Here is a 25,831-nt window from a genome sequence, read left to right as displayed (position 1 = left end):
TCTGTCATCTCTCTCTGGTATAGGCGTGGTATCTGAAAGCCAGGTGTCCTCTGTCTCCTGCGGGCTCTAAGTGTCTCTGCTCTCTGGAGAGTAATTCAGTTCAGCCCTCCACCTTTTTACCAATAGAAAGGTGCCTCCCTGTAGCCCGTCAGCCCCTTTTTAGAAAAAAAGCACACACGTGGCCCCCCATAATAGCATATGGGCCACGATCCCTCCATAAAAGGTGTTCTTTTATTTTTAATGCTTTTAATGCTTTGTCCCCTTCAACCCTTTGTGTCCTTGGGTTATGTGAAGGGACTTTAATCACTTGGCCCCAAACTGGTGCCATTCACATGTCCACCATGTCCCTGTGCACACCTGCATACTGTCTAGAGGAAAACACAGGGTCGTGACACAGAGAGTGGGCATCCTTGCTTCACACCTATGGTGCTAGCAATAACATCAAATAGCCCCCCGGGGCATCGTATGCGCCCGAAGACCTACTCATATAAAGCATAGATGCCCCAAACCATCTATGATGGGATCCCCAGTGACTATAGGCGCTGGAAGAGTCTCTCTCGTGGCACCGTGTCAAATGCTTTGCGGAAATCCACAAAGCAACAGTATAATCTCTTCTCCCGTGCCCTAGCGTGGTCAATCAGACATCTCAGAGTGAATATATGGTCAATAGTGGAGAAAGCTCGTCGGAATCCAGCCTGCCCTTGTGGTCGCTGTCCCTCCTTCTCTGCATATGAGCTCAACTCTGCCTCGAGCACTGCACCATAAAGTTTGGCCAATGTATGACCAATCATGATAGTCCTGTAGTTGCTGGGGTCTAGCATGTCTCCCGCTTTGTGGAGAGGCACGATGGTGTGCATAGTCCACTCAGCTGGTAGGCCCTCCACTAGTGCCCTATTAAAGAGGTGAGCAACAAAGGGTCCCAGTGTGTCAGCTGCATAAATAAGATGCTCACTTTGTATACCTGTGTGGTCAGCCGATCTCCCATGCTGTAACTGGCGGATAGCTCTCTCTACCATCGAGGTGGTAAAGAAAGTAGAGGTGGTAGAGCGGGATTCCTGTGGCTGTGGTATGGGCGGCTGCTGCTGAGGGATATGGTAGAGGCTCTTTGCATATGTGTGCCATGTGTGTGGATCCTCAATCAGGGTACGAGAGCGAGGCTCTCTCATCCTGCGCCATGCAGTGGCTGCATCTCTGCTCATGAGTAGGTGGTATATATCCCAGTACTGTGCCTCCTCATATGCACGCCTCTTACGGTGTGTGAGGATCCTCCTCTGCTGTCGGCTCGCCTGTCTCTGTGTAATGGTCCCCAGTGCTTTTAGGGCACGGAGGTGTCTATATAGCTCTCTGCACTCATCATCATACCACCGATTCTGGGGCATGCTCCCAGATCTATCTGTGTGTGCAATGTGTGTGATGGGGGAAGCTGCGGGTGGCGGCCGTATGTAGTAGAGATGACAGCTGGGTGGTGAGTGTGTCTAGAGGTGACAGGGGATCCATCTGGAATAGCCCGTCATATACATGATGCTCATATATGTCTGCCAAGTCATGGGTGAAGTAGAAAGTTGTATGCGATGCCTGTGTGGGCTATGTGGGTGGTAGTGTGGATCTCGCCAGTGACAGTAAGAGGTACGTGTGATCCGCACCAATAGGACAGGGGGGGATGGTGAAAGATGTCAGTGCCTGTGTGGTCTCCATGGACCCCATGATGTAGTCCACTACTGTGCTACCCCCCCTGATCGTGGAAAGCATGTCAGTGCTCCTGAATCCTATCACTGTCTCATCTTGTTATAAATAACGAGATGGTGTCGCGCTCCCAACTCAAGTAAGTGATGACCATATCTGGTGTTATCTGGCCCCATGTCCTCTGACACCCTGCAAGCCCCCGTGTCCTCCACCTCTAGTGTGTGCATCACCTCAGGGTGCTTGAAATCATATATGTCGCACTGTCGGCTCTGTGTCTGTGCATTGAAGTCCCCCTTAAGGAGGACTTCCCCCAGGTTGGAGTAGTGTATGATCTCATCTGAAAGGGCTGCATATGGTGACTCTCCCAATGGCCTTGTGTCCTCCTCCCCGCTCTACTCTGATCCTCTGCTGTCACGGCATATCTCGATCCTCTAGGAGAGAAGTAGCATAGAGCAATGTATAACACCCTGTCTGCTGAGAGCTGCAGTCTAATCCACATGTATCTAGCCTCCTGGTCACGTGCTACCACCTGTAGGCGCTCCTGTTGGTCTCGCTTGAAGAGTACAGCTATACCTTCAGATCCTCTCGATGTGCTCTGCCGTGTGGTCCCCCTGTATGTAAACTCCCACTGATAGCCCTCTACTTTGGGCTTTGGGTAGTCCCCTCTCTGGGCTCTGGTGCGTCTCTGTAAGTAGTATGATGTCCCGTCCCTCCATGACCTCCTCCATCCTCCCAGGATGTGTCCAAAGTGCTCCATTGCAGTTCCAAACTGCTATGTGTATCTGTGAATCTGGATCCTCCATAGCCGATGTCCCATAGGCCGCCTGGCGCTAATTGGTGGCCTTGCCATCGATGATGACATGGCCATCGCGATCGAATGCTCTCTTGCCCTCTTTCTGGGCCTGTAGGACTCTCGACATGCATGTCTTCCTGTGTAACTTTGCTATATATAGACAAGAAAATCCCGGATCTACAATTGAAGAGTGTGGTGGACAAGGGGCCATTTTATATGGCCCTAGGTTGCTGGTCAGTCAGTTAGTCAGTCTAAAATAGGCCGATAGCAGCAAAAGCTCACGACCTGCAATATGAATGCTCACGACTAGGAAAAACCCTGGTCGGCCAGGTCACCAGATCAGGTCGGGGCTTCTTCTGTGGAAACCCAATCTCGCCAAGCAACCTCCGCAGTCACACAACCTCGCAAGCAGCACCACAAGCAGCCTGGTACTCTGCCTTTGTAGACGACAAGGCAATAGTTGGCTGCGTCTTGCTGCTCCATGAAACAGCTCCTGAGCTGAGGGTAAAACTATAGCCTAATGTAGATCTCCTCGTGTCTGGATCTCCTCCTCAATCTGAGTCACTCCAGCCTTCGAGTCGGACTCAGTCCTTCGTTTCACCTCCAGGGTCGTAGAAGAGTCCAAGATCCTTCGTACCCTACAGATACCGCAAGATCTGCAATCTTGTGTCCCAATGAGACTTCAAAGGCGTCTGCATGAACGAGCTCAACAGCTCCATAGGAAAGCTCCAGTCCAATCTAGTGTTCAGCAACCAGATCAATGAACCAGCTAGCTTCGGGATCATTCACTGTAAGCTTCGTGTTTGGGTCGATCGGTGACGTGATAGGCTTGCAGTTCTCCATCCCAAAGGCCTCAAGCGACTCATGGACATATCGCTTCTGCTGAGAGACAAAGAACCCCCTCTGGGTCTGCTAGATCTCCAGTCCCAAGAAGAAGTGGAGTAAGCCTAAATCGGTCATCTCAAACTCCTTTTACAAGGCAGCCTTCGTCACTGCAATGTGCTCCACATGACCGCTAGTGAGAATGAGGTCATCCACATAAAGGATGATCAACGTGACCATGCCGCGTTCCCGAAAGAGATACAAGTTAGAATCTGCAACTGATCTCTGAAATCCAATCCGTAGAAAGAAGGAACCAATCTTCTGATTCCAAGCCATGGGAGCTTGCTTAAGACCATACAAGGCCTTCCACAACCTGTAAACCATCCCCTTTGATCCTGGAACCTTAAAGCCTGGAGGTTGCTCAACATACACCACCTCCTGCAAGTCATCATCAAGGAATGCGGATTTCACATCCATCTGATATACGGGCCGCCATGGAGAAGAGGCAAGGGCAAGAACAGTCCCAATCGTGGTCATCCTTACTGTCGGTGCAAAGGTATCCTCATAGTCGATGCCAGGCCGCTGAGCATATCCTTAGCCACGTCTGACTTTGTGTTTGTCCACCGACCCATCCGACGTATACTTGGTCTTAAAGACCCACTTGACACCAATGACCGACCGTTTGACGGCCTCGGAACCAACTCCCAAGTTTTATTCTTCTCTATGGCATCCAGTTCCACTTGCATGGCTTTCCTCCAAGTATCCTGTGCAAGGGCTTCCTTTACGGAAGTGGGCTCTTTGTCCCACATGATACGAGACATCAAAGCATATTTTTCCAGTAAGAGCTCCACTGAATGACTTTTGTCACGAACTCTGCAATCTTCGAGGTCCATCCTCTGTGGTCCACTCGGAGGGAAGCTCCATAACACCCGACTCCCGAAGGGTGTTTAACAACCACGGTACTTGAACAGAACACGGAGCCTCTTGCTGCTGTGGGGGCTCATCTCCAGCCACGGGCTCAACCGCCTCGATTGACTGAGGCTATCCAGTTGGAACAATCGACTGGGAATCATCATCAAACTCATCTGGGTCTCCAAGAGGTGGCGGCTCATGAATAGTGGAAGCTGGAACATGCTCATCAAAAACAACATCTCTGCTGACGACGACCTCGTTTCACTCCGGGTCATACAACCTACGTCCTTTGGAAAGAGAGTTATATCCCACAAAGACAAGGTTCTGGGACACTTCGAGTCAAGCTTCCCCCTCTGCTTCTTTGGAATGTGGACATACGCATTACTCCCAAACACACGGAATTGGGAGACATCTGGTTTCCTGCCAAAATAAGCTTTAAAGGGAGTCATGTTCGGTATTGACGTCGTCGGAGATCGGTTGAGGATATGGACAACCGTAGCCACAACCTCTCTCCATAGTGGATGAGGAAGATCACGATGCTCCAACATCGTCCTCACCATCTCCACCACAGTCTGGTTCTTGCGCTTAACTACATTCTCTGAAGGCGAACTTGTATTGGCCAGCTCCTGCTTGATGCCATGTTTTGCACAAAACCGCACAAACGCATTGGAAGAAAACTCTCCTCCTTTGTCAGCCCGAAGAGTCTTTCTCTGCAAGCTAGACTCTTTCTCCACCATCACACGCCACTCCTTGAACCGAGCAAAAGCTCGGTCCCTCTGGGAAAGGAAATAAACCCATGTGAATCTGCTACAATCATCAAGCAGCAGCATAAAATACAAATAACCTTCCAAGGATGGGGTCTGCATAGGTCCACACAAGTTAGTGTGTACCGACTCCAAAGGTTTCGAAGCCCGCTTGGAAGCCTGCTTCGGAAAAGATTCCCTGTGCTGCTTACCACGAATTCAAGAACTACAGCGTCCCTGCCTGCCGGGCAAGCCAACCACCATCTGGTCCTGGAAAGCTTGCCATAGCGCATCCACTTTCAAGTGGCCAAACTGAAAGTGCCACAAGTCACCGATCTGAGTGCTTGTAAGAGAGGAGAGTACTGAGAGTTTGTAGATACCATTCTCCACTCCGCCTTCCCAAACAACCTGGCCTGTTTCTCTGTCCCTTAGAGCAATAGAATGCTCCTCAAACTCCACCCAGAAGCCAGTCTTGCAAACCTCATGCACTGATAACAGATGAAAACCAAGTGCGAGGACGTAAAGAACACGAGAGGAATGCTTTCCCCCTTTGCCATCGGGAATGATCTCCATCCTGCCCTCACTATGAATCTGTATGGTGAAATTGTTGCCAATGAAAATGCGACCTGACTACCGTTTAATATCCTATAAGAACTCACGGGAAGGAGTCATGTGCTTGGAAGCACCACTATCAAAAATCCACTCCCTGTGTCCAAAATCTCCAAGTGCACAAAAGCTGGAGTCTCTGCAACTGAAGTTGAAGAATCAGCAAAGACTTCCCTTTGCCCTTGTTGTTGTTACGGCCTTTCGACCGTTGGCCAGTCAAGGCCTCAAAACCTCCGCCTTGTGGATGGTTCGTAAATCGCTCTTCGTGGTCCAAGACCATTGGCACAAGCTCCTCCCACGTGATGGTGCTGAGCCTGCCACTGGTGATCAAAGAGGAGTAAAATGCTAAGTACCGAGAGGGCAAATGAGACAACAACGTGATGGCCATATCCTCTGGCGATATCTCTTTCCGTGCCTGAAGAACCTCTTGTTGAAGAGCCTGCAACTTGTTGATGTGCTCCCGCATCGTCGATGACTTTGCAGGATTCATCACCCACATTTGAACTTCCAAGGAGATCCTCTTCATGGGTGATACCTTGTTGTACAGAGAAGCCAAATGCTCCCAAAGCCCTCTGGCCAGCGTCATCTGCTTTATATGGTTGATCACTTGTGGTGAGCAGTTTAGGAAGGGACGCGGGTATTGACACGATCCCATAATTGTGCTTGAGCCTCCCGTTGCTTTTGTATAGAGGGTAACTCCCCGTCTTCCAACTCCGGCCGTGGAACAACAACAATGAAACCAGCCAAGTCATAAGACTCCAAAACGGACTCCATCATTACCTTCCATATGCCATAGTTGTTCCTGTCCAACTGTCGGTCCACCGGGAACGTGGGGAGTTTTGGGATCTTCACGTGCTTCTCAGCCATCTCAAGAAAGTCTACCATCTCAAGGGTTCACAAGGTCTTGTGAAGGGAGGGTGGGTGGGAAAGAAGAAGAAGAAGAGACTGCAAATAATATGCAAGGTGGCTGTCCAATGGTGATGGCCACCTTCTACCCGATCTCCAAGTCCCGAACAGCCCAAGCTCCAATCAGCACCTCAAATTAGAAAACCCTCGACGTCCCACTGTCTCCAAACTTCAAGTCAGAATGCACAACGGAAATGAAGACAATTGTTGTAGAGAGCAAAACACAAATGAAAGAGAGAGAGAGAGAAACTGTGTAACTCTGCTATATACAGACAAGAAAATCCCGGATCTACAACTGAAGAGTGTGGGGGGCAAGGGGCCATTTTATATGGCCCCAGGCTGCTGATCGGTCAGCCTAAAACAGGCCGATAGTAGCAAAAGCTCTCGACCAGCAATATGAATGCTCACGACCAGAAAATACCTTGGTTAGCCAGGTGCCTGCAGTTGGCCAGGTCACCAGATCAGGTCGGGTAGGAGATCAACGGTTGGCTAGCATCACAGCCCTCCACATCTCAGAAAAAATGGAAAAATACATGGAGAGTGAGGAAAAATGGGGAAACACCAAAAACGGGCGGGCACACCCACAACAGAGGACCTGGTGTAGTGTATAGACAGGAGATGACTGCTAACAGATCCCCCCCCTTGGAGTATTTTATTACCGAAGGAGAATAATATCATGTACAAGCTTTGAGGGCCTTACTCTCCCCACAGGAGATGCCGGATTATCCATATACAACCATGGTTGGACCAAACACACGGGCTATCATCAAAAGAAGCCCTAAATACCATGAATGTGTGTAAACCACCTCTTTCCGTGAGGGTACTAGTCTCCCCCATCACCACGGGTCTTCAAGATGCAATATGTGAAAAACTCAGCTGAAGCAAATAATATACCATATACATCACCATGAACAAGTCGGGCAGCACCATGGGCAACCAAAACAAGTCAGGGCAGCACCCATAGTCACAAGGAACAGGGGATGGTAATGGGGGACGGGGACGGGGACGGGACAGGGGACGGCCATAAGTAGGGAACGGGGACGGGGGAGGGAACGGCACTCAAAAAATACTTTTTTTAAAAGTTTTTCTACTCTACACTTATTCTACTTTGGAAGTACATCAAAATGAGCACAAATTTACATAAAGCGGTAAGCTTTTGAGTCATATTAACAAAATACGCCAATCAAAGAGTGAAGGCGTTGACGGTTGATTGTATTAATAATTAAGTAGATACAAAATGAGAGAGAGAAAGAAAGTAAGAAAGAAAGCTGTATTAATGTCTACTAGAGAGAGAGAGAGAGAGAGAGAGAGAGAGAGAGAGAGAGAGAGAGATATTAACGTCTGCAAAAGGCCAAAATTGGCCTATGAGACAAACAAGTAGTACAATGACGTTCCTCCAGTCATCAAGAGGAAAATGTGGAGTGAGAATAAAATGTACAAGTATGACAACACGACCATAGGGGACTCAATGGTGGTGTACAAACGAGAGGGTGTGGATGGAGTACTAGGGCTACTAATGCATCTCTATATGCTGAAGGGGTGATACAAGTATGATATGTTATCTACTCCTAACTCCATCCAGTCCCATAGTCTGGGTACAATATGTCATACATCCGATCTGAGGATGCCGTAAATGTCTGGAACATGCGTCCTGGATCAGAGCGAAAATGTGCCAGCTGCTCCTCGACCTCCTGCTGGTGTCGCGACTGGATGGCCGTGATCTCTCTGTGGTGTAGCCGTGGTGTTTGGTAGCCGGCTAGTTTGGGTCGTCGCCTAGCTCGAATCTCCTCCGCTCGCTGAGATGTCACTCCCAATGTGTGTTGCTGGGCTACTGGTGCCAATCTCTGGAAGAAGTCAGTCAACTGGGACTGTCTTCCTCCGCTATGATGTGCGGGTGTCTGAAGTAAGATCTCCTGTGTCTCTGTAGTGCTAGTAGTAGTCTGCCTAGCTGTCTCTGGTCCGATCTCTCCCAGATCTGTCTAAGTGATGTGGTCCCTCTAAAAACCTCAGGATAGCATGCCCTGATCTCCTGCAAAGCACCACACTGGCAAACAAAATGCTCCTCTGTCTCTACCCCCGTCTGGCATAATCTGCAAATGCGCTCTGCTCGAGGGATGTGTGCTTCTCTCCCAGTCTCGATCTCTAGTTGGTGTGATGAGACCCTTAGTCGCCCAATGGCTACTCTGGCTCCATGTGATAAGTGGACCTCCCAGTTATGTGGCCCTGCCAAATGTCATGTCTCATGACTCTGTTCCTCTGTCTGAGAGAGGCGTCTGTGTGGTGCAGCTAGGTCATACTGTAAGGGTGGTAATCTGTCAATATCAATCCCGTGTGATGATATCCACTGTACCACCTAGGAGTACCATGACCAGGTATGTCCCTCCTCAGCAAGCTGTCTGGATGCCTCAAAAGCAGCCCGAGATACCCGATTTAGTGGGAGCTCCCGCATCCTGTGTATAAAAGATATAGTCTGGAACATGGCCTCTACTAACATAGGTGGTACAGCAAACTCCGCTCGAAGGATATCATGTGGTACTGAAGGTTTGCTGCGGATCATCCGTGAGAGCATCAAAATCTGAGGGCGCTCTATCTATGTCCATGAGGATGTAGCCAAACCTGGTGCCCATATTGTTGCTGCATACATCAATGCTGGAGTAACTAGTGTATCAAATAGCCACCCCTTAGTACGGGGCTCTTGGAAGTGTGCCTAGTGACACTGGCGTTCCAAAATTGCTAGTGCTGCGTACCCTCGTGTCACTCTGTCTCTGGCTGCCTGTGCCATAGAGAATCTCCCTGATGAGCTGGTAAATGTGACCCCAAGGTATACATATGAGCCCACCACCTCTACCTATCCCCGGGCTAGTGTAAGGATAGTCTGGCATCTGACTGCTGCTGATGTATGAAAGACCATAACCTTGGTTTTCCCAAGGTTCACTGTGAGTCCTCGCTCCACACAGAAAGTATCCAGGGCGTGTAGATGCCTTTGTAGCCTTGTCCGAGTATCCGACACAAGAATGATATCCTCAGCATATAATAGAATGTGTACAGTCGTACCTGAGATGTCAATCCCAGAGCCTCCTCCGTGTATGATGTAGTCTGGTACCTCGTCGATGTATAAGCCAAAGAGTGTCGGGGAGAGAGGGCAGCCCTGCTTCACACCAATGGTGCTGGCAATCATGTCTGATAGTCCCCCTGGGCATCTAACTCGTCCAAACACTTGCTCATATAATCTGTAAATCCCCCACATCATGTTGGGGGGTATGCCCAGTGTCTGTAAGCGGTGGAGGAGGCGCTCTCTTGGGACTGTGTCGAAGGCTTTGCGGAAGTCCACAAAACAGCAATAGAGTCTCTGTCTCCGTGCCCGAGTTTGGTCAATCAGGCATCTCAGGGTGAAAATGTGATCAATAGTAGAGAAGGCTCGCCGAAAACCTGCCTGACCAGGGGCACGAAGCCCCTCCCTCTCAGCGTGTGTGCTCAATTTTGCCTCCAGGATAGCCCCATAGAGTTTGGCCAAGGTATGACCAATCATGATAGTCCTGTAATTACCGGGGTCCAACATGTCCCCAGCTTTGTGGATCGGTACAATAGTGTGCATCGTCCACTAAGCCGGGAAACCTTCTACCAGAGCCCTGTTAAAGAGGTAAGCAATAAAAGGAGAGAGTGTGTCAGTGCATGCATGATTTCCTATGTTGTCTTTGCATCCAAGTTAGGTCATCATCAAAGTAGATGGGGTCCCCTGGTAGGTTTCTCAGAATAACTCTCTGTCTCATGAAGGTTTGCCTGCTCACTTCGTCTGCGAACTGTAGCACTAGGGCTTTACTTTGGGTGGGGTCCTTGGGTGGGGCTGTCCTCCATATCTTGGTGAATGGAAGTGGTGCATCCTCCGCATGGCCTAATTTTATGCATAAGTTTCGGCCGTCCGCCTCAGGGGTGCACCCCTCTGTCTTTGGAATACCTGTCACGCGTATGTTCAGGCGACGGATTCTCCTCATCTTCTCTTCATCTAGTGTGGATTGGACCATGTGCGTGTCCTCTTGTACTTCTTTCTTAATGTTTTTCTTGACCACTTCCACCCATCCTTCTCTTACTGCTTCCATCTTGCCCTCCAGGGTTTTGGTAATCGTCTGGGTGAGCTCCTCTTCCATGGCTTCTTTGTCTGCCTCGAGGATTTCCCCTTCTTCTGGGCGTTCACGCAGTGAAGCTACTTCGCCTTTAAGCTGGGCAATCTCCTCCTGCATTGTTTCCTTTTCTTTCTTCCATGTTTCTGCCTCGGTCTCTAGCTTAGCAATACGATCGAGGAGGCTCTTCTGGACAGTGTTGAGGTTGCTGTCCGTGGTTTTCTTCAAATCCTTCAGTATATCAGGCAGGCGAGGCAGGAGTGCTTGGTGAGAGAGAGAGAGAGAGAAAGAAAGAAAGAAAGATATATTAACGTGTACGAGAGGCCAAAGTCGGCCAAAGAAAGAAAGATATATTAACGTCTACGAGAGAGAGAGAGAGAGAGAGAGAGAGAGAGAGAGAGAGAGAGAGAGAGAGAGAGAGAGAGAGAGAGAGAGAGAGAGAGAAAGATTTTATTAACGTCTTCCAAAAGACCGAACTCGGCCTATGAGACAAATCGGAGTACCTGTATGGGGTATCCTCTGTCATCCCAACAAAATGAAAAAGTACTGAATAAAAAAGCTGAATCTGGGTGTGCAGGGGATGGAGCTCTATTACTAGGAGAATGCAAAGCTATATGCATGGAGTATACAATCATGATATGCAACCTAGCTAGCTCCATCCTGTACCATACTGGGGGTATAAAATGAAATGATATATTAACGTCTTCAAAAGGCCAAAATGATCTATGAGACCAAAAAGGTTACAACAATTGGTGGATCTGATACAATGTCTGTGTAAGAAAAGATAAAACAACTAACTGAAACTGAAATAACTGTGAGGAAAAGTACGGTACTAGGAGCTCCTAATGGATAACATCTGGGAGGAAAACTCCAGCAACAAAGGTAAGCATCATACACATCACTATCCAAAGATGTCTCTCATCGGTCGATGGCGGATATCCTCAATGTCCTCCATGGTGAGTACTCTGACTGGACGTCTCCCATGCCGTGCTAGTATGGTCCTGATCCTCTGATGTAGTCTCCGCCGGTGTCGAGATGGGCCTCTCATCTTGGGGCGCCTAGACCGCCCCAGCTCTATAGCTCGATCAATCAGTGTACCTCTAGTGCGGCTATACTCTGGGGCTAGCTGCAATGCCTGCTGGCCTGACTGCTCAATCTCTGGTCGAAAGAAGTCTGTAATCTGCCTCTGTAGGTGTCTCTCCCTCTCTGATCTTGTCCCTCTCAAGAGACCCTCTCTATGTCTACGAAGCTCCAGCAAGTATAATCCGAGGCATCTCTGATCCTGGTATCTCATGACTCTAGAAAGTGGTCCGAAACCCTCTCTAAACAGGCAGTGAAAACAGCCTCGTATCTCATAATATACTGGACAGTGACATATGTAATGTAACTCTGTCTCTGGCTCCATCTGGCACAGCTGACAAATCCTGGCCTCAGCTGGTACTCCTCTGAATCTGCCAGTCTCAATCTCTAGCTGGTGTGAGGATGTGCGCATCTAACCAATAGCACATCGTACCCCATGAGAAAGATGAGTATCCATGTAGCTGGGTCTAATCACAAACCCATCCTGCGTGAGCTGGAGAAGATGATCTCTATAGAAAGCCATCTTCGTACCAAGCTCCTGTGTCGGCTGTATCCATGTCCTCCTAGTGTCCAGCTGAATCAAGTCCTGCCTGATAAGTCTGGTAATCTCTGCCCGTGTGAGAGAGAGGGAGGGTGCATCCAGGGAGTACTGAAATGGAGGTAGCCTTTCCATACTAAAGCCATGCAACTGGAACCAAGCTGTCATCTGTGCATACCAACATGATCCGTCTCCCTGTGATGCCAACTGTCGTGAAGACTCCAGGGCTAAGCGAGCATATCTGTCTCTAGGGAGAGCCCAAGTGCTATGTATAAAGGAGACTGATCGAGTGAGTGCCTCTACCACCAATGGGGGGGCAGCCATCTCTGCACGGATAATATCATGTGGTACGGAGGCCTTGGCCCTAATCATCCGGGAAATCATAGAAACCAAGGGCCTCTCCATATGTCTCCATCCATCAGTGCTACCAGCTCGGCTGTGGTGATCCACTGAGGGTCCCCATATCTCCACTCCATACAGCATGGCTGAAGTGACCAAAGTGTCAAAGAGCCAGAGCTTTGTTCGAGGTTCCTGAAACTGAACCTGCGAACACATTCTCTCTAGTCTCCCCAATGCTGCATAAGCTCTGGTCAATCTGGTCTCCGCTGCTCTCCTGAAGGAAAATAGTGGGCCACTGAAAACCACACCAAGGTAAGTATATGCATCTGTATACTCCACTGTCTCCTGACCATATGTAAAGGTGGGTACTGACCTCCTAACCCACTGTGCTGTGGTGTTAAACACCATCACCTTGGTTTTACCATGGTTAACAGACAATCCACTGTCGTGTGCAAATGTGTGCAATGCATCCAAATGATGCTGCATCCCCTCTGGAGAATCTGAGATCAGCACAATATCATCAGCATACAATAACAACGGAATCCATGTCCCTGCTAGCTGTGCTCCTTTGTCACCCTCCCGCTCTACATAGTCTGAAACCTCATCCACGTACATCCCAAATAAGGTGGGAGAAAGGGGGCAGCCCTGTTTCACCCCAATAGTGGAGTGAACCATCTCAGATATACCCTGAGTAGTACGTACCTGTCCCACAACTGTCCTATATAAAGCCATGAGAGAGAGAGAGAGAGAGAGCCCTAGAGGCTTGGAAGTTGGAAGACTCAAGAGGCTTGAAGGAGAGGTGAGAGAGAGAGAGAGAGAGAGAGAGAGAGAGAGTCTAGATAGTAGAGAGTAGGGCCTTGTGTGAGAGGCTTGGAAGTTGGAAGTTACTAAGTTAGAAGAAGCTTGAGGGAGAGAGACTAGAGAGAGAGAGTTGCTTGAACTTTGAAAACTTGAAGGGGTGTGTGTGTGCTTGTAGCCTTGTAGCCTTGCTCTTATATAGATATTAGATAGGCAAGAGAGAGGCAAGGGAAAGTGAGAGAGAGAGAGGCAAGGGCCAAGCCTCAAGGGCCAAGGGCCAAGGCCCCCATAATAAAATGATTAAATACCCTTGCCTTCAGTATTTCGTCGCGATGGAAGCCTCCAAAATAGTCCCCATGAGCCGGTATTCTTCATGGGCAGTCTTCAAGAGAGAGAGAAAGAGAGTAGCCATCATTAGGGCAGCATGTAATGGTGGTAGAGGCTAGTGTGCAGCAAGAGAGCCTCCTTCAAATGAAGAGAGAGGGCTCCAATTTATAGATTTGGGCCTCCCATGAGCTAAAATGGCAAGAGAAGGCTATAATGACAAGTGTGAGGCCACTTGTCTCACTTTGATCCACTTTCTTGCCACATGTCCCAACTCTTGGTATCTGCTCAATTCCAGACATAATGACGCGAACAGAATTTCCATCGGAGTCGGGTCAAAAAATAGCAACTCTCCTAAATTTCAGGAGTGTGATCCTTTGTATTCTTGGATAATCCCCCATTCCCAAAGCTTGTTCTTTCCGAATATTTGGACGTCCTGGAGTCCACCAAACCCCTTTCATACTGGAAATGTCTAGGCTGGTGACACCTGCTCACTCAACCTTTTGATCGTTGCATGGACTATGATTATGTGGGTCTTTGTGAGTTTATTGAGGGTATCCTTAGGGACAACACACTTGTTGAAATTTGTGAAGAGCAAGTGATTGTGTAGCCATACACTCAAGTGGAAGAAGTTTTGGACACTATCTCATGTGCCGATTGTGTTTTGGCATGCATAGAACTTTTTCCTATGTTGGAAACATCCATATGTGTTGATGTAGCGGCCCATTGTGAGCCAATGATGAACTTTTATGATGGTTGGAAAATTTCAACCCATTGATAGTTGTGTGGACAAGCTTCGTTCACCTTTCTCAAGGACTCTTCACACTTGGCTTTATGATGCTTTGATTGATGATTGTTGTGGGCAACAAGCATATGTGGATTGGCACCGAGCTTCTTGGGATGACTCATCTTTTCTTGGGGTTGACTTGGACTTGTCTTCAAGAGATTGATGTGCATGAGATGATGGAGTCCATATGTGTTATGGAGATGGATGGTTTTGCGTTGGGCACTACACATTCTATTGATGCATGTATCCATGGGTATGATGACTTTGTGGAAGAGATAGATGCCTATGTTCACGAGAGATTAGACAATTGTGCATCTACTTTGTGTGATGCTCATGGTGTGGACATATGTGATGCTCATGCATCGATTAGTGTTACTCATGCATTGTTTGGTATGGATAGCCATGCCGTGGATTCACCTATGGATAGTGTTGGTCACGCATTGATGGGCGGTCAGTGGACTACATTTGTGAATCCAACTTATGATGCTTTTCCGAGTTCGGTTTGGAAGGTTTATGATTGTGAGCTCTATGAGACCACTTCATGTGTGGATGCCTTATCAAAGTCCAGTATTGACGGGGGTCGTGCCTATGTTAAATTTGAGGATGACACTAGGAGGATTACACATGCGGTGATAATGATGCTCGTGAGGATTTACATTGATGCCTTACACACACCTATTGGAGATGCTTCATACTTCAGTGATGTGTATGGCGATTCTCCTAATGCAAGGGATATTGGTAGGTTCTATGGTCATTGCATAGAGGATGACACGAAGGGAGTGACACCTATGGAGAGTCTATGGGATGATCATGATCACACCTATGCTCATATGGATATTGGCTATGAGGTGTGTATCTTTGGACCTTGTGGATGCTGACATGAGGTGATGGTTTATGCAATTGGGGCATTCACTTTTGAATGTGCTTTGTGGCATTTGGAATGTTATTTTGATGGAGAGCACATGACTATCTTCGTCACATTCTTTTTTCTTTTTTCTTTTTTTCCAAGAAAGAGACTTCTATTAAGTATGAAAAAGGCATACAACAATCACAGCTATAAGCCGGAATAGAATAGAATCACCCCAATATGTAAGGTGATTTCAACTACCGAGGAGCATCATGATGCCATGAGAGACCTGTGGAACTAGAGCAAAAGAAAACGCCATGGTCTTGCTTCCGCATAAATATAACACGCTTTGCCTGCACGGAACAAGAGGACTCTCGAATATGAGCCCAAGTAGCCATGAGAGTATGGATGATATCACCTGAATGGGTTCATGGGGTTACGTTTGGGGTTTTTTGTATTTTGCGGCCAGGATTTGGGGAAGCCTTGGCAATCTTCTTGTAGTTCAGGTTGTTGCACTTCTTTGATGTGAGTGGCTTTGTAAATATGTCTGCTAGTTGCTGGGATAGGCTCCGCCTTGCCACTTTGTATCTTCTTTTCTTTCATTGGATCAATCCCCATGTTTGTCAAAGCCAGATGCACTTGCAAGTAGCATTTTTGATGCCTTGTGATACTTGTGCAAGCCACACTTGTTCTTCTTTATGCTATTGTGGTGCATAGCTTGCCTCTATGCAATGTGTTGCTGCACAGCTCCATTCTGAGGCTGTGAGATATTAATTGCTTATATACAAACAATATCTTATGTTGGTTTTTGCTCAAATGTAGGACCAGTACCAGAGGGTGCAGATGCAGTTGTGCAAGTTGAGGATACAGAACAAATCAATGATGGGGCCGGAGGAGTGAAAAGAGTTCGCATATTGAAGGCCGTCTCCAAAGGACATGACATTCGCCCTGTGGTTTGACTACTTTCACAATCACAGTTACCATCATCTTGAATCATTGTCCACTTGTGATAAACTTGTCAAGCTTTTTGATTGAAAAGAGGCAACAAACCATCCAAGAGTCTGAACGAGATTGAAACTCTTATACTTGTGTAAATTGTATATAATTCCAATTTGCAGTAGGGCAAAAAACTCATACACGATACACTTGGGATTGGCCTTACTTCCCATCTCCCTGTCCTCCCTCTTTCCCCTCTTGTGTGGCATACATTCTATACTGATTAAGAGTGAAATTTCCCCTCTTGTGTGGCATACATTCTATACTGATTAAGAGTGAAATTTCAGAAGTTCCACTATGCTTTCAAAGAAAGGGAGAAAATAGCTGTGGACATGCAGTCTTTGTTCAAGTTGTGGCCAGCTCAGTTATTCTAATTCTTAATTGCCCTACCAACTACCCTGTGTGTGTGTGTGCGCGCATGCACGCGCGCATGCTCTCTTGATGCTAGCCTTCATTATGGCTCAATTTGCCCTATGACTTTGGAGCAAGCAGAATTATGGTGGCCAACATTATTTGGCAATGTGGCTGAATTTGTGAAGGGATGTGATGTGAGTGTCACAATTTGCAATGCCTCAAAGAGATAGGATGCCATTGACTCCTATACAACCATTTTATCAGAATTTCTGTTGGTGCACCAAAAATCATCATCTCACCACTCACAACCTGCAGCTACTTATGACGTGAGTGGGGATGTTTATGGTGGCCAACATTATTTGGCAATGTGGCTGAATTTGTGAAGGGATGTGATGTGAGTGTCACAATTTGCAATGCCTCAAAGAGATAGGATGCCATTGACTCCTATACAACCATTTTATCAGAATTTCTGTTGGTGCACCAAAAATCATCATCTCACCACTCACAACCTGCCAGCTACTTATGACGTGAGTGGGGATGTCATAGCATGTAGTGCCTTTGCACAATGGAGTAGATGATTTGGTGTTTTCTTGGTAGAATCTCATAAAGGTAAGTCTCACTTTGGTGTTCAGGAAATAACCTGAACTTTCCAATGGTATGTTCTTCTTTACTATATGTGACTGTCTTCAAGAGGGAGCACCATTGTCACAGTCACCCAACTCAAGCTGTGGTCAAGGACACGGGAGTAGACGGGAGCTGGCCCAATGCGTGATGGGGTAAGGGCTGGAGTGGCTTCTGGTTGAGGGTTCAACCATTGGTCCTGGGTAGGGACATTCTACATTTCTGCAAACAGAGAGGGGGCGAACAGGGGCGAAGGGTGGCAAATGGAGAAGATGGCGAAGGGCGGCGAACAGGGAAGATGGCGGCAAAGAGAGAGAGAGAGAGAGAGAGAGAGAGAGCAAAAGATCATGAGGATCTACGCGTGGAACATTTTGCCCACGGGCACCACATATTGGCTCCCATTCTTGCAAGTCTTTTTAATAGAGCACTCTGTGAAGGCTTCCCACCCTCTTGGACTACCAACACCATTGTCCCCATCCACAAAGCAGGAGATCCCACGGACCCAGGTAACTATAGGACTATCATGATTGGTCGCACAATGGCCAAAATCTATGGGACAGTACTAGAGGACATGATGAGCTCTATGGTAGAGAGGATGGGAAACTGAGCATCAGGCCAGGCAGGCTTCAGGAGAAACTTCTCCACGCTGGACCATATCTTTACTTTATGGGCTATCATAGAGGAGGCGAGGTCCTCAAAGAGACGTGTATTGCTGCTTTGTGGATTTCCGCAAAGCCTTCGACTCCGTCCCTCGATCTCGTCTTATAGGACGCTTGCAGGAGCTCCAATTCTGACATGAGATGATATGGGGTGTGATGGCACTATATGAGGCAGTACTCAGCCGAATACGTGCACCCGGTGGGACCTCGGGAGATATATGTAGCACTATTGGGGTTAAGCAGGGCTGCGCACTCTCACCTACACTCTTTGGCCTATACATTGATGAGATCGCAGTATTTGTGGATAGTTTCGGAGGTAGAGGTTCACCATTGGCTCAGACAGTAGTGCCCATATTGCTATATGCTGACAACATTGTCTTGATCTCAGATTCAGCCGATTGTTTACAGAAACACTTAAATGCATTGCACAGATTTTGCAGGGAGAGAGACGTCAATTTGGGCAAAACCAAGGTTATGGTCTTCAACACATCTTATGCAGCCACCTCACGATTTTCTTTCATATACAGAGATGCCCCAGTGGAGATTGTGCAGAAGTATGTGTATCTAGGAGTCACTTTTACAGGCCCTTTGTTTTGCATGACCACAGCTGCCATTGACCGGCTTGCGAGGGGGCACGCCTCCCTAGATGTTGGTTTTACTTGGATTGAGAGAGGATGCTCTGCTAGATACCTTGGGTGTCAGGTGGGTGTTGACATCTCCCTTGCACAACAGTTTGCTCCAGTGCTCTTAAGCATTAAAAGCAAACTTCATCACTGGAGTAGGAGGAAGCTCGACTTGGCCTCTAGAGCTTTGGTGGTTAACCAAGTTTTGCTAGCCACGACTTGGTTTATCGCTTCGTGCTGGATTTTTCATAAGGGCTGCATTGGACAGCTTCGTTGCCTTATTTGGAACTTTCTTTGGTCAGGGCTTGATGGAAATGCACACACTAGGGCTAGAGTTGCTTGGGAAACCATTATCAAGCCTAAGCAGGAAGGGGGATTGAATATCATTGATCCTGAGGTGCAATGTAAGGCTTTGCTGTGTAAGCTAGTTGTTAGGGGCTTTCTTCCAGGCTCTGAGCCGTGGAAGGACTTTCTCATGCAGCAGATCATGAAGTGTGTCCCTGTTCGTGGAGGTGACTGGACTCTCAACTCACGCTTTATTCCGCTCCCCTTCATCCCCCCTGGTTAGGTGCCTCCTACGGGCCTGGGATTGCCTGAGGAGTTTTTTGGTACACATCCCCCCGCATTCAGCAGAGGAAGTTAACCGGCAGCCCATTCTGTGGAATGATTTGATCTTAGATGTGCATGGTAGGCCTCTTGGGGCAGCTATGCATATTCTTTGGGCTGGCTGGGAGACGCTTTGCCCCACAGTGTTGGCTTGGAAGAGGTTTCAGAGCCTCACCGAGGTACAGAGATTGGATCTCACGCAGCATTTGAGAGGCTCTAGTCGGAGGACTGCACAGATTGACGCAGCCATTCCCAACCACTGGATTACTGGATTTTTCTTGGAAGACCGTCATCATTCTTGGTTTGGGGTTTTTTTTGGGACAGGTGTTCCTCTTCAGGTTATGGGTCTCCCCTTGTCTAGGGAGGATGATATACCGGTCTTTTTTTCTGTACGGGATGGATGGCAGTTGGAGAGATGTGACGTGCAGGACCTTTTTGAGGTCCCCCAGATTCGTCTCCAGTCAGAGCTGTTGGCAGGTTAGGGAAGCACGTCTTTGTTGACCCCCCCCCCCCCCCCCCCCCAGGGATGATCACAGAGAGTGTTAGCCTTTGGTTGTATGGTGGCTGCCCTATCAGTCGTTTGCATTGGGACCCAGGTGAGTGGGTGTGGAAGGATGCTTGTAACCCCTTGAAAAGCATGCCTTTTTTCAGCTATATGGTGCGGAATGCCAGACATCTTATCTTGGGACACAATCAGAGTGTCCCTACTCTTAGACCCCATTGGGAATTTTACGGCATTTCGACTGACATTCAGCAGAGGGTTTTTTGGCGGAGATTGTGGCATTCTTATAGGAATCCACAGATTTCCTCCTTTATCTAGGTTTCTCTTCATGGTGGTCTGGCCACCAATCAGTGGAGGTCAGTTACTGGTGCTTGCCGAGCATGCCCTAGATGTGGAGGAGTTTCGGAGTCAGTTTACCATTGTTTATGGGAATGCAGGGAAGCACAGAGGGTTTCGTCTGCGATTGCACCCCTCTTTGGTAGGATTAAGAGGGATGCTATCATTTCTTTTGGTTCTATCATTTGGTGCTTGCCCAGCATGCCCTAGATGTGCAGGAGTTTCGGAGTCAGTTTACCATTGTTTATGGGAATGCAGGGAAGCACAGAGGGTTTGGTCTGCGATTGCACCCCTCTTTGGTGGGATGCTATCATTTCTTTTGGTTCTATCATTTGGTTGACATAGTCTGGGCCACAGCTGAGATTCGAGGGGATTGACAGGAGCTTGGCCATTATGGTTAGGCAAGGAGTTGCTCGGCAGTGTTGTCTTTAGGATCTGCCACTTTCACACTTTGTCCCTCCAGCATAGAGGTTAGACAGTTCTTGTGAGATTATTGCTAGCATCTCAGCCTGGAATATCTGGAAGGCTAGATGAACCGAGGCTATTGAGGGTACTCCCGTTCTTGTTTCTCAGTGTCTTTGCAGGATTTGGAGTGATATTATTCACACCATCATGGCTACCTGGGCTAGAATCCAGGGATCTTCGAGGGCTGCGAAGAGGAAGCGCGGCCAGTTTATGAGAGAGTGGGACATTGGTATCTTTTTCACGTCCTCTCATTCGGGACCCTATTGGCAGCACAGGGCTCCTGATTGGTTGAGATCTCCACCTTTCTTGGTGTGAAATCTCCATTTTGTAAAAAAATTTTCATACTTAATAGAAGTCTCCTTTCTGAAAAAAAAAAAGTGATACAGTGGTACCGTGGATATACTAAGCCATGAAAAACAGAAAGAAAAGAAAACATCTAACGCTAGTGTATGCACATGTAATCAATAAACGATCTTGTGTAGAGTGAGGTATGCTGTGATTAGTTAATGACGATACCTGCCGCATGACTAAAAGTGATCCGATGGCGGAGGGAATGTCAGGCCTCCGTGATGGGAGCATGTCATATCTTCGGAATCTCCTAGATCAGTCTTTGTCAAATAGAGGTTCATGGTGCTCAGGATCGAGGGCGTTTGGCCTACAGGATATACAGGGCTCGCTCATTGAGGACTCCTCTAGGGTGCGGGCTGGAGCGCGGGTATGGGTGGTGGGCTATGATGTCGGAGCAAGGCATTGGTGTGGATGGCGGACTCTAATGTGGATGCGTGTACCGTGAAGAAATCTGTGATGGCTCTTTGGGAGGTCTCATGTAGAGGCTGGGCTTACCTTTCAGTGTGCTGCCTCACTACTACATCCTTGTGTCTGCTAAGCTCCATTAAGCACATGCCCAGGCATCTGATCCTCGTACCGTATCACCTGTGGGCCAAATCCAAATGGCAGTGGAATGTCCCCCGTATCTCATAGTAGTGTGCGAGCTTGCCCAAGAAATCATGCAACACGGAACCACATAGGAGCGAGGCTTAAGGCTCACCTCCCAGCCATAGAGTCACTCCGGACTCACCCCCGGAATCCCATAACACCAGGCCACACCCTGCAGGTGTTATCACGGCGAGCACTCGCGATGGGCCATGCCCTATGAGTCAGACAGACTCAAATGATGCAGTAAGAACTGAGGCTTTGTTATGCTCATACAGGCTATTGGGCTCTATAACCGTCTCCAATGCAGTCTTTAGCTAGTAATCCTGTAACTTATAATAATCATGCCTCCACTTATAAGCCCCCTCCCTTGTGGGTTGATTTATCTCCTATTGGGTGCTTACTACACCCGGCCTCTGGGCTTGGCACCTAGTATGGATTTGTCCTGGAGATGTAACATACTTCCCCCCTTAAAGGACCATTGATGTCCTCAACAGTGAACTCAGGGAAGTGGGCCTTCAGATTCTGAACAGATTCCCATGTAGCCTCCTTTTTGGATCTTCCCCTCCACTTAATGAGGTACGCATCATAGGTACTCCGTCTTGAATGCCTAGTATGCTGATCTAGAACCAGTTCTGGTTCTCCAGGGATATATTCTGTTCGCTCTTCCCTAATTAGTTCTTCCAAAGGAACAACTTCGTCCAAGTCACCCAATTTTTCTTTCAATTGATTGACATGAAAGATGGGATGAACCGCCTGCTGGGGAAATTCCTTGTGGTACGCAACATCACTAATCTTCCTTGTGACCCTAAATGGTTCACAAAACTTGGAAGATAAAGTGTAATGCTTCCGCGTATGCATAACATTGGAATCCTTTGGGATCTTCAGATATACCCACTGGTCATGCATGTCTCCCCCCAAACCACCCAGCACTCCTGCCTATTGACATCATCACTGCCCATTTCCACCACACTGATCATGCAGTACTGATGGGCTAACTGTCACTCAGCAGCGCCCTGGTGCGCCCCCCCCCCCCCCCCCCCCCCCCCAAAAAAAAAAAAAAAACAATGATCATGCAGTACTGATGGGCTAACTGTCACTCAGCAGCGCCCTGGTGCCCCCCCCCCCCCCCCCCCCCCCCAAAAAAAAAAAAAAAAAACAAAAAACATTTTGCTCCATTTGCACCCTCCCTGAGTCCTCTGCACAGATCGCTGCACCCTTCTGCCTCTGCCATCTGTTCTGCCCGCCACAGCCTCTGTCCCAGTTGCTAATTGGGGGAGTCGCTTGTGCATGCAGCGTGGGAGGGAGACAGACAGCATGGGGCTCAGGTGTGTGTGAGAAAGAAAGAAAGATATATTAAGTGTCTACCAAAGACCCAATGGGCCTATGAGACCAAAAATTACAAAAGATCGCAAGGGTCTATGAGACCAAAAAATACAATGAATCCATGAGTAACTGAATCATGCAATAACAAACTGAAAATGAAACAAGAACTAAACTAAAACTGAGATGTCATTGTCAAAATTGTCAAAGAAAGCCCTATGTGCTACACCTAGGCTCAACTATACAAGTGCAATACCTCCTCATAAATATAAAAATAAAATATATATATATATATAGATCCCCTCCCTCTCAAGAGAGAGAGAGAGAGAGAGAGAGAGAGAGAGAGAGAGAGAGTTTTGATGATCAATTGCATGGTTTGGATGTTTTCTTGTTAGGGTTTTGACATAGCTCAAGGTGAGATAGTTTTAAGAGCTGGTGATATTCTAGGTGCTGCAGAGATTGGGCTTCTTGCTACCATTGGTGTTATGACCGTGAAGGTGATTTGTGCACTGATTACATGTTTCGCTGATTGTTAGGAATCAACCCCACACCTTTCTTCTTGATATACAATATATTTGTGTTTTTTCAAAACTGAAGCATTAGCTTTGGAGAGCGTGAAAGGTCCATTTAATTCCCAGAAAATCATGTTTTAAGTGCTTCAGTGGTTGGGCATCAAATAAGTGAGTGTGATGAAGAGGGAGGGGTAGGGCTGGGGGTAGTGAGTCATTCCATTTTTTCTTATCATAACATATTTGATGCAGCAGCTTTACTTGGGGCAGGGGGAGGCTGACATTAATCGTTGCTGCAAGAAAGTTGGTTCTAGTATTAGGAAGGCTCAACCCTTAGAAATGTGACCGTCAGGATGAAACAGGCTATTGTTGCACTTTCATCTATAGAGGCATAGTATATGGCAGCAACTATACTCGTATGTCAGGGTTTAAAAATTTATTAGAACTGTGAGTATATGGACACTTCAAATTGTAAAAGAATTTGAGGAAAGAAGTAAAAAGAAAACTATAATGGGACAATCACTGGGTAAATACATGCCAGAATTATGATGACAAAAACGACATGCTACCTTGATGATGCAGATGATGCCATGATATGCAGCAATAAGCCTGGTTGTGCACTTGGCTTACCTGGATACTCCTTATTGTAGAAATCAGGATACCTTGATACACATGTTGATTTTTGGTGTATCCAATAATGCTTAGTTTTCATCTTCTCTAGTTTGATCTTTTCTGTCAAGTTGCGTTCAAATTTATAACTTGATATGTGTGATGTGTTGGTTGGTGTATTATTGGCAGGTGTATCCTCGACCCCTTGTTGCAGTTCTTTCAACCGGAGATGAACTGGTTGATGTCAATGTTGCATCTCTCGGTAGAGGTCAGGTGACTTGTTTCTTCTTTGATACTCAAGGTTAAGGTCCCTTCTCTTTCCTAGATGTTTGCAAAAAGTTTGAACTCTCTCTCTACATGGAGATGCACCGGTCCACGAAGTGGATATTGCAGCTAGGTACTCTACTCACAATGAGGACGACACATGACACTCTGGATACATTTCTGTAATTTGTACTTGCCGGGCTTGTGTCGTATGCATAGTTGAGACCCTTTTTCTTAGGGTCTCTTTCCATGTTCTGACTTTTAGCCTATTCATTGCACGCTTTTACTATTCTTGGCCTTTCTCAGGGAGATAATCCAGCGCCTAGAGACACTTTCCTACCAGCAGTGGACATGGCGAGCCTTATGACAGTCATGGAATCCCCAATGTTGGATACTTTATATGGATGAGGATGATACCCCACACACATGAGCGTCCTCATGTGATATGGATCTATATTTTTTTCACATGTATCCAGATATGCATATTGTCATCATCATTGTACATGTAGCTAGTTGTCTATGTTTTTCTTTTCCATGCTCGAGTTATCTCAATCGTCCACCACAAACTTGTGGGGATAAAGCTAAGGAAACATCATGGCATCGTTAGCGCGTCCCTGAGCTCCCCCCTGCCTATGTTTGCCTGCCTGCGCACCTTCGCCCCTTGTGCCCCACACACCAGCATCCCCCCCCCCCCCCCCCCCCCTGGGGCCATTTTCTTCGCTGCTCCTCCCTTCTGCGCTGCTGCGCCAGCCTCCCCCTTACGCTGCGCCTTCCCCCCCCCTCTCTCTCTCTCTCTCTCTCTCTCTCTCTCTGCCTGCATTTCCCACTGTTTGCCTGCCCTCTCTCCGCCTGCGCGCACCCCCCGCCGGCGTGATCCCTTCCTCCCCTCTCCACCTTTCTCTCTCAGCCCCCCCCCCTCTTTTTCGTTTTTCTTCTTTTTCTCTTTTCCTCCCCCCCCCCCCGTTGCCTCTCCTCTATCTCCTCCGCCCGAAGCCTCTCCTCAGTTTCCTTCGCTCCCTCCATCGTCTTTAGGCATGTCTCTCAGTTCTTGAGGTTTTTCTTCTCTCGGCAAGTCTCGGCTTCCTGTGGTCTTCACCCCCAGGAGGACTCCATGGGAGCCGCTCCGTCATCCCTGACTGAGGCCGCCGTTACTTGCTTATCCTTTTCAGAAGTGGACCTTGAGCTTCTCACACGACCGTTGCATCATTAGAGGCCTCTACTTTGGTATGCAAGATTGTCGATAGCTGCCCATTGTGAGGACAACTCAGAGATCTTTTGCGGCGTGTCTCATTGGTTGGGCTGCAAAGATCACAGACATTCATCCTCTTGGAGGTGGTTACTATCAGGTTGAGTTCGACTCGCCAGCGGCGTTAGATCGTGTCATGCAGCTGAGCCCTGTTGCATTGTGTATGACCCAAGCCTTCTTTGCATGATGGTCAGCACGGCTTCGACCCTGCGTCTGTCCCATTGGCTGGCATGTCGGGCGTCCCAGTGACAGTATGCTTCCCGGGCCTTAGGAAGGAATACCTTCCTCTTCTCCCGGTGATGATCGGTGGAGCCATTGGGAGAGTGATGGATCCCCTCCCACTACTGCCTCGCCCTTGCATGGGCGGCCGGGGTTCGATCCCTTCGCACTTTGTATTACCTCACCGTTGGAGAACAATGCCTCATGTCATATCTATCCCTTGCCTGCGGGGCGACCCCATCATTCAGCGAGTGGAGTACTCAGGCCTCC

General features: G+C 47.9%; 1 protein-coding gene across 2 annotated transcripts in view; it reads left to right on the top strand.

Moving 5' to 3' along the window:
* The window catches only part of B73 (molybdopterin biosynthesis CNX1 protein / molybdenum cofactor biosynthesis enzyme CNX1 (CNX1)), a 135,929-nt gene that overhangs the window by 46,148 nt on the left and 63,950 nt on the right, over positions 1 to 25,831 (top strand). For both annotated transcript variants that reach the window (XM_086780983.1, XM_086780982.1), the window contains exons 3-5: positions 16,119 to 16,249; positions 23,110 to 23,211; positions 24,022 to 24,105. In XM_086780983.1, coding sequence (XP_086637109.1) covers positions 16,119 to 16,249; positions 23,110 to 23,211; positions 24,022 to 24,105 — 317 coding nt within the window. The remainder of the gene's footprint in view (positions 1 to 16,118; positions 16,250 to 23,109; positions 23,212 to 24,021; positions 24,106 to 25,831) is intronic.

Source organism: Cibotium barometz, chromosome 42 (genome assembly GCF_041138505.1).
Source record: "Cibotium barometz isolate CiBa-2024 chromosome 42, ASM4113850v1, whole genome shotgun sequence".
Taxonomy (NCBI): Eukaryota; Viridiplantae; Streptophyta; class Polypodiopsida; order Cyatheales; family Cibotiaceae; genus Cibotium; species Cibotium barometz.
This window is presented reverse-complemented; position numbering and strand designations above follow the sequence as displayed.